This window comes from Magallana gigas, chromosome 4, assembly GCF_963853765.1.
Source record: "Magallana gigas chromosome 4, xbMagGiga1.1, whole genome shotgun sequence".
Lineage (NCBI taxonomy): Eukaryota > Metazoa > Mollusca > Bivalvia > Ostreida > Ostreidae > Magallana > Magallana gigas.
This window is the reverse complement of record NC_088856.1, coordinates 5,180,603-5,190,387: the sequence shown is the minus strand read 5'-3', so window position 1 is coordinate 5,190,387 and position 9,785 is coordinate 5,180,603. Positions and strand designations below refer to the sequence as shown.

Genomic DNA, 9,785 nt, shown 5'->3' with positions numbered 1-9,785 from the left:
ATATTACTACACTCTGCTCATAGTTAGAATAATCTGTGACTCGGGACAGACCTTCACCACAGCTAAAATGCCTCCCATATCACCCCTGCGAATATGTTCGGAATGTTTTCTTTATCGTTGCCAAGTATATAAAAAATCCAGAGGTGCTCGAATGAAAGTTCACGAGACTTCACCGAGATTTGTTCAGTTTCTGTGAAATTTCGAGCGGAAGCATATGTGTTCGGATAATATTCTCAAAATACGTAAGTACTGGTATCCTACTTTGATTTATGTTAAAACATTAAGATGTATGTTTTATTTCACCATCTAGCGGTTATTTAAATTCAACGATGACATTCAGAAAAGAGTTATCGTTCGTGTTTAACCACGTGTAGAGTGGTTGAAAATATAAACATTGGGTGGCTTAATACAATCAGAGCTATGTTTGATGCTTGTTGTGTGCAATACCATGTTTTTAAGAAAAATAATGGGTGGCTGTTTTGCATAAAGACTTAGTTTATCGAGCCATTTTCAAGGAACATTCTGCATAAAATAGTATAGACTGTTTCACTATTGATGCTATTACTAGGTCAGGCACGGATCGAAAATAAACGCTTAAGGGGATCAGTACTAAGCATGTTAATTGTTGCAACAGCAGGAAAAAAAATATTTTTGGTATCGTCACATTTATTTCTAGAACACATTTTATCCACTAATTAATGAAGAGAAAGTTTAAAATCAATAAACCTCTAGATTTTACATTTGACTACAAGTACCTAGATTCTATGAAATAGACTATAAACACGAGGCACGACTTTTACTGCGAAACTGAAAGGATCAAATAAAAACACGTGGTCTAAGATTTAAATGACAATAACATTCGCAGGGGTGCATGTAGCAAAAAATTGCAGAATCGCTCCGAAACGATTTTGGAGAAAATTAATGAAGCTGCATTGAAAATAACAGTCAAAATGTTCAAAACAAACCATTTTGAGACTGTAAATACTTAAATTTTCATCTAAAAATTAAAATTCATGTTAATGAAGAATTCAACACTTTTTCACCAACGTTTTTTACCATGTGTACTCGCTTCAAATTTACATATACCATATTGACATTCGGAACTCTCGGGATTTTTTATATTAAATGCAGTGAGTAAGAGTTACAGTACCGATCAGACCCAACCTAACAAAAAGTAAACCCCAACTAAACCCTGGGTTTACTTTCTGGGTTTACTAGAGAGGACCCAGAGTAAACCCAGAGTAAACCCCAAGTAAACCCAGAGTGGACACAGAGAGTAAACCCCGATCAGAAGTATACTCTGAAAGCAGACGCTACATTTGTATTCAGAATATACAAGGGGCGTGAATCACAGGCAGTAGGATGATAAGATAAAATACAGGTCTGCTTTACACTTCCGTTTGTATAGTTGACTCCAAAAGCAATTCTCGAGTAAACCCAAAGTAAACCCCGAGTTAACCCAAAGTAAACCCCGAATGGACCCACATTTTCAAAAAGTAAACACAAAGTAAACCCAGAAAGTAAACCCTGGGTTTTGTTGGGGTTTACTCTGGTGTTAGGTTGGGTCTGATTGGTACTGTATCTCCCGTATTTCCTTTGATGAACAGAATATATAGCAAATTATCAATGAAATTTACACGTACTTATACTATCATTTCTGAGTTACCGGTAATCCATGCAAATGTGATATTGTGGAAAAAAAAGAGCCTCTCGTGATCTAGCGTGAATGTAATGCGCATGCGCAAGATTGTAAAATCCAAAAAATCCAGATGATTTCCGGATTTATTTTTTTTTAAATTCGTTGATTATTAATTAGCAAGGCTTGATTTTGGAAAAAAAAATGGTAATCGTCAAGTACCAATGATGTTTAAAATATATAAAACTAAAGGCAGTACTTTACTCTTTCCATTTCTCGGTATTAAATCCCAAAATATCGAGTCTATTATTTTAATATAGTAGTATAGACGAACATCAATACGAATATAAATATAAACATTAAATGATTTTGTTTGAATGTTGTAGATGTTGGATTTTCATCCCTTTAACAAACCAGGGCGATGTAAACAAATTATCATACCGCAATAACGCGCGGTATATTCAATTTGTTTGCATCGCCCTGGTGTGTTGTAGCACCGACGCCACCCAAAATAGCATTCAATGAGTAAATAGACCATACTGCATATAATGCCATAATAATAACGATAAACAAAATACAATACACGTCTTACTCATATACATGTTTAAATATTTTGGGTGGTATAAATGCAATTGTCATAGAAAAATTCCTTCGACGACAACTTCTTCCAGAACGAGGGAGTTTTTCCCGCCCCGGGCTGCCGGGTCGTCTTTTATATAGTTGGGTTTGACTATTTTCGCTGTCACGACTGTGCCAGCCAGGAGTGTCCCGCACTCAATGGTGTGCATCTGACCCGTTTTACTGGGGCCCACAAATGTCCCGCAGGTTGACATTTTTGACCAATCTGAGGAGTTTCCTACTCTTGTTTCAACGTCATGAAGCCAACGACCTATTGTAGTGCACGTAAATATGTTACATAAATATAATATATAATTAAATGAAAATTACGAATAAAATTTGAATAAGTATTTCTTAAATTATTTATATCAATTTTTAATGAATGAACTTTGATAGGCATAAACTTTGACAATAAGGTGTCTGAATTAAATTTTACATTGTGTATCTGAATCAAATTGACAAGCCTAATTCTTACGACATGACCCGACGAGTTTTCTTTTGACGTATACTGTACAATAACTACAGTCCAGAACACTTTTAGTGGATGTTTTGTAGCTGCATTAATGTAGCCCTTTCCCAATTATTTTTTTAAAGGAGAGAGAGAGAGAGAGAGAGAGAGAGAGAAAGAGAGAAAGAGAGAGGTACAACTCCATAGGTTCTCCGTAATGGTGCAAGTGCAGAAATGAATCACTCCCGCGCCGATTTCGGGTCAAATCGTGTTGACAATAACTTTTGCATCATTTCCTACCTGAACTCAAACATTGTAACTGTGTATGTCAAATTAATCGAAAAATATCAAGTAAAGTCTTTATATCAGTTATTTTTCGTGTATGTCAACAACGCAGGTTGAATTTGTCTGCCATGACATTGATCGCTTTTATTTTGAGACAGCCAATGAGAATCCAGGGCCTGAATATAGGAATTCCCCTATTGCAAACATATTTAACGCGGTAAATACGATTTTTTTTAAATATATACATGTACCATTTTCTTAAATGGTGTTGTAGTGATAGAACGAGTTAAGGTCGCTTATACACTGACATTCACGTTATCAAGCCTATCAAAACTCTAAGCGAAAATCCTATAAAATCAGGCGAGAAATGTCATGACTGCTGAAAAAGACGTCTGGTAAACATGCTGATGTGTTTTGTTATGTTCTGATTTATATCCGGTAAGTTTGTTCAACCCGAATTAAAAAAATCATTTTATTTAAAAGAAATCAAACTCAAACGATCTTTTCTAACCGAATTCAGGCGCATTAAAAAAATTTATTTTGCACCATTACGGAGATCCTATGGAATTGTAGCCCTCTCCAGTAAACATCAGATATTAAAAAATCGGAGAGAGCTACATTATTGCAGCTAGGTGTTTCGATGTGACTGATATAAAACTGTATTGTGCACTGATAGAGGGTTTAGCGATGATGGATTAGTGTTTCAGTATCTTAATTAAAGAGACACTACGTGCACAAATTCCATGAAATTACAATTTTCGCCTAATAATAATGTAAATAATAATTTAAGACGGACCATACAGTAAATACTGCTAGCCAATCCTTTCGTTCAACAGTGGATGCTCATAAATTGTAAACATTTCAGCGAGGCTTTCGGCAGGCGGTTGAAAGGATCACCGACGTCAACAGATAAAACTACAAAAGGATCATCAGAATTGTTTTGTCATGTGCACGACCTTGTGCATGAATTGTTTTTCCTGTATCTGTTTATTTCTATAAAGGTACAAACAATTCTTTTGACAGCTGTTGTCATTCAAAATTACGTGATGTAAATAAAATTTTTATGTTCGAGTCAATATGATATAAATTTTGAATTCGGGTAGATTTAAACACGAAAACGCAAGCTTACTATTGCATTGAAAAGATTCAAACTTTGAGTACATGCACAATTTAACTTATATTCCTTTTATTAAAGTGTTTTTTTAAAGAGATAACCAAAATGAGGAAAATGAGCTGTAGTGTCTCTTTAAATGAAGTGATGATATTACAACGTACATGTATTTCTATAAATAGCAATTCCTGTACAATGAACGATTTAAGATATTTTAGAATTTTTCGGACCCCCAACCCTAACCAAACTTATTGCACCATTGTTTTGTTTGTTTTTAAATAACAAAGAAATTAGAGCTTGGAATCTTGCTTTCAACTTCACAACTGACATTGAAACTTCGGTTGAGCAGTGGATGTACCCTAGTGCAGCAATTCATACATTGCTATTTAAAAAAAAATATTCAAATAAAATTGTAGCCATGTCGCTTTAACTTAGTTCTTGTCAGTCTGTTAAATGAAGATCCTTTACACTTAGCGTTTCGGCTACAATAAATAAAACTTGGTCAAAATTTCAACTTGCAGTACGATCTGATTGGTTGAGAAAAAAATAATATGTATACAGTTTCCGCAACGTTATTTTTTACAATCCTATCCTATCGTATCGTGTATCAATCCTATCGTATCGTGCGTGTATACTGTTCTAACGTGCGTTAATCCTATCCTATCGTGTGTGTATACTGTTCTATCGTGCGTTAATGCTATCCTATCGTGCGTTAATCCTATCAGGTTTATCGTTCAATTTTAACAGTTTTTTTCCGTTTATCCTATCGTGTTAATCGTTTCGTGCCTTTTCATAAGCAAGTAAATTAAAATATTTATTTCAAAGGTGCAATTCGCTCAGTGCGCCGTATACGAAAATTTATTGTACAAGAATTGTAAAATCCATACCAGCATTCTATTATGATACTAATTTCTTAATTTGTTAGATCAAAATTAACCAATATTACATGTAAATCATATCTGAAAGCATTAAAAATGAAAACTTAATGTAAACTATCGAAGTTCTTAGGAGCAGGGTAACATATTTACCTGTATATCGAATATATTAAATCGTACGCAAGTGTATACTTGCGTAAACATTAACTTTTATGCAATATAATGTGTGTTTTATGCAACATGTTTTACAGAAACAAAAGTACCTGTATGTATGATATAATTTATATTTAATTAAAACCAGAGTTGAACCCGTTATTTTCTGTGTGATAGTTGATTTTGGGCTGAAATGTTCTCGGCAATCGGCTGGGGTGTATGGTAATGAAAACAATGTTAGCAAATCGTACGCAGAATGTGAACCCGCGGAAATATTCATTTCACTTGTATGTAATATAATTCGTTTTAAATGCACCATTTTCTTACACAGAAAGAAATGTATTTATGACAGATTTTATTTTTACTTAAACAAGAGTTTGATTTTTATAATTGAACCCGCTATTTTCCGTGTAGTTTGATCTCGGGCTGAAATATTCGCGGCGATCGGCTAGGGTGTGCGGTATTGAAAACAATGATAACAATTCAGAAGATTTATTGATTATTTAAGCTCAAAATTTTAGTGAAAAAATTAACTGGTCATTTTTAAACATTCTATAAATAATGCAGCGATGATTAACAACTCGGCAATTGTTACTAAATATAATTCCCACGTAAATCTTTATTCATGCGTGTTCTCTCTCAAATTCTGCCATTAACAGATTATTCGTGTAAATCGTTTAAAGCGATTATACGTTTATCATGAACATCGTTTATCCTTTCCTATCGTGTATCAATCCTATCCTATCGTGCGTGTATACTGTTCTATCGTGCGTTAATCCTATCCTATCGTGCGTGTATATTGTTCTTTCGTGCGTTTATGCTATCCTATCGTGCGTGAATCCTATCCTATCGTTTATCTCGTAAAAAATAATGTTGCGGGTACTGTAATATGTACAACAGTAAGGTCTTAAGAAAGGTAATGTCACAAGTCATTATAATTTCTTATCAAGTTGTATTTGAAATACAGGGTTAGACTCGGCTCGAGCTATTGCTATTGCGTTTAAAGTCCCATCTTGTATTTCTCACTCTGTAGGAAACCCGTACTCAAAAAATATATGTAACGTATATGCACACATTTGCAATACTGCAACTATTAATGGAAATACTGATTTCACAAAAGGAATAACGTTAAAAAAACAAAGAAATTGAGAAGATAAAAGACAGAGTTACCGTAATTATCAATTCGATTATACAGGGTGATGTTCTTGACTAGACCCACTCCTCCCAAAGCAATGGATAACCAGGGGTAGAGCTCGAAACCTGTGTGGAAGATAAGATTGAAGTCTCGAACTCTGGTGCGTCCGTCCACCGCGTTTTCCCAGCCTTCAGTTGCCTTGCGACCTGGCATGGTTGAGCTCCCAAACACTGCCTTTCCGAGGGCCAAGTTTAAAACTGTTAGGAGAAGACTGACAACATCTGTACACGCATTGTATTATTAGCGTACGTTGTAATGATATTAAATGCAAATACAGAAGGTGAGACGTAACGATTTTATTTTTCCACTGTAATAATTAAACGAATATGTCAATTCTAATATGCAGAAATAATCTGAAAAACTAGAGATGACACGTTTTTCTAATGTATTCCTTTTTTAACAAATTTATGCAATTCCACAAACCTTTGTAGCATTTCCCACTGTGTGCAATGTACGTCAGATTACAGGAGCATTGTCCTGATTCACACACCGAGTTCTCGGGGCAACTATCGTCTCCAGAACACGAGTCGCCAAACAAGGTCTCTGAAAATTACAATAACCTTAAATCTACACATATTTACCATAAGAGCAACATTTACTTTCATCCTGATTATAATTTTTAATCAAAGTACTGAAGAACTAACGGGAGTTGATTTTGTCGAAGTTTATTTATTTTAAAATCAATGATATGTTATCTTGCATGACAACTACATGTAGTTTCTAATTTGAACTACGCACATTTTTATAATATGAATTTTTGGACTTTTTCGACAAGAATGTCGAGAAACCCCCATATGAATAATGTTAAATAATATTTAAAGATAAAATTAATTCAATCAAACTATGTATCAGTGATAGAAATATTTCTCGAAAATGTTATGGATCCAAGCAATATTGAACTCTTGTTTCGTTCAACCAAACGCTCGGCTGACACCGTAAATCTCCGACAAGGATTTACGGAGACAGCCAAACGTCGAGTTGAACGAGACATTGAACTTTAGCGTAGGAATACATACGACTACAGAAAATATTTAAATTGTTCGTACCATTTAAAATCTGACTATTTTCAAGGTATTTATAAATAAGTTTCCTTGAAAATCAATGCTTTAGCAAACATTACATCGAATTCATCAATTTTTTTCAAGAACTAAGTCTTGTCAGCAGCAATGATTTGTGCTGAGGTCCAAACACTGTTTCACTTTCGGTTTGTCTGAGTAACTGCATAGGAGAGTTGATTAAAATCAACTCCCAAAAAATCAAATTAAGATTTTGCTGCTTTTGGTTTAATCGATCACTAAGCTAAACAGCTTCCTCCAATCTTTGTAATGAGGGTAGACGTCCTAGTTAACTGCGAATGTTACAAGCAACGGCACGATAAATAAGATTATTTTTAGAATGTGAGGTCTCAGCTAGTCATCAATGTGCGTGTTTAACTAGTTCTTATACGTATAATCTAAAGACGTCAGGACTTACCGACATAGGCGGATGTCGTTGGGTTAGTCTCTAACTCTCCTTGGCTTGATTCTTGTAAGCTTTGTTTCCATGGACCGGCACATTTGTCGGGCACATCATTGTTCGGAGCATGGAGAAAAGTCACAGAAGATATCAATATTGCCACCCCTAACACCAGAAGAAGTCCGATCGTAACAATAAACACCCACTGCCTCCAAGATATCTGACTGTACAGTCTGTTTTCTAAAACTCCATGAAAGGACTCCATTACAAACAGTAGTGAGTGTTTTTGTAGTACTAGTCAAATGACACGACACGAAAAGCGGAAGGCAATTAAAGACATTTGTAGATCAGCGTTTAAGGACACTTAACTTTCTTAAAAGTACATTAATTCATATTTTGTGAAAAGTGAAAGTTAAAACATGGAATTAAACGACCTGATGCCACATTTTCCGAACCAATATATTCAAAACATCATTAAGTACCTTAACCAGTTGGTACTTGTAAACAAACTTAGTCTGGTTATAAAGATTGTGTATACGTGTATGTAAACCAGTTCAAATATAATGAATTCACAGATTTTTTACTGGTATATTGAACCTGTGTAAACAAAACAAGGGCACGAACCCTGCAAGTGTTTACATGACAAAGAATTGTAAGCCCTGTATCTTGCCTATAACTCAATGACTGACTCCAAAATTTCATTGATCATCAGAAATGCATTTCTAAAGCATTGTAAATAATAAAAGCTGAAAAACAGACTTTGACAAAAATCGTGGCCATGCCCTTTTAAGCTCTTCTTTAAGAACCTTGATCCGAATTAGGACTTTCGTATTTACTTATTCTGAGATTCGAGTGAACTTAAATTTAAGGGATGATTGCAGTCAAAGGCATTTTAAAATTACGACAAAATAGTTTTTTTTTAAAAATGGCATATACATGTACCGTTCAATTGTCGTAATGTCTAATGTCTTACTGCAATGTTATGTATTGTATTTACATTATTTAAAAGTTCACATTTACAAAGTACGAAGTCGTTTTCAAAGGCAGGTATTATTACATTTTCCTGAATCTACGTGAATAATAAGAATGCCCATTTTTATAGTCTTTATACTTATCAGTGCCTGTTTTCCATTGCTCTCCATTGGATGGTAGTTGTATATTTATACATATAAGCTTGTGTTAAAAGGAGATCAATAGACAAACATGGTTAAACAGAGAAAAAAACCGTTTCTTCTTGCGTTCGCATTCTCAGTTGTAAACGACCTGTTGAATATTATAATTCTCCACGTTATTTCTATCCCAAGGTAACTTTGTGAATACTAGACTTCCGTCAAATGCAAGTGATATGTAAAGTAACACGCATTTGTAGGCGATAATGAGCATTACTTGTAATACATTTATATGATAAACATGTTTTTTTGAAGGGAAAGGAAACTAAAAATATGTTGTAAAAATAAATCAATTACTTATAATCTACTATAATTGTAAATCATATTTGTTTTATTAAAACCCTTGGAACAATGAATAATTCAAGAAAATCGATCGCTTAATTTAAATTTCTCGCTGTTATAGAAGCTGCTATTGAACTTTAATATATGACGTCACACCATCTATTCCGATTTGTTTTAAGCATACCATGATATTTGCTCTAAATGACAAGTTCTGGAGAATTTGAAACAATATCTATTTGAGATCGTTCTATTACCTTTGACCTTCCACTAAATTACAAACCAACGTCAAACTGAGCATGTTCGTTGAAATCTAAAAATCTGGGGTAAGTCTCTGCATATACATGTAGTTGTGAAAATTGTTAAGATATATCAAGTATTGTAGAAGATGTCTGCCGTCGTTATTTCGACATAGTAATTCCGACTTTAGAGAATGTGTTTTAAACATCCTGATTGCAATTATAACATACTTATTTATGTAGCGAAGAGCTTGACTTGAAATAAAAGTTTACATGAGGTCATTTTCAACTTTGAATGATATCAGAATAACAGCTGTCCTTT

The 9,785-nt window shown here is 34.2% G+C and overlaps 1 protein-coding gene across 2 annotated transcripts; it reads right to left on the bottom strand.

Annotated features, from left to right (window-relative positions):
• Window positions 1–2,247: 2,247 nt before the first annotated feature.
• On the bottom strand, window positions 2,248–8,116 carry LOC105346488 (uncharacterized). Of its 2 annotated transcripts, none has more exons than XM_034449471.2 (4): window positions 7,795–8,116; window positions 6,745–6,864; window positions 6,297–6,542; window positions 2,248–2,525 (listed from the first exon to the last, which is right to left on the bottom strand). In XM_034449471.2, the coding sequence occupies exons 1-4, from the start codon at window positions 8,039–8,041 to the stop codon at window positions 2,272–2,274; spliced, it is 867 nt and encodes a 288-aa protein (XP_034305362.2). In that variant the 5' UTR covers window positions 8,042–8,116; the 3' UTR covers window positions 2,248–2,271. The 2 variants fall into 2 exon arrangements, with proteins under 2 accessions (XP_034305362.2, XP_011453360.3); XM_011455058.4 differs by having other exon boundaries at window positions 2,257–2,525; window positions 6,297–6,518; window positions 7,795–8,105.
• Between the last annotated feature and the right edge of the window lie 1,669 nt (window positions 8,117–9,785).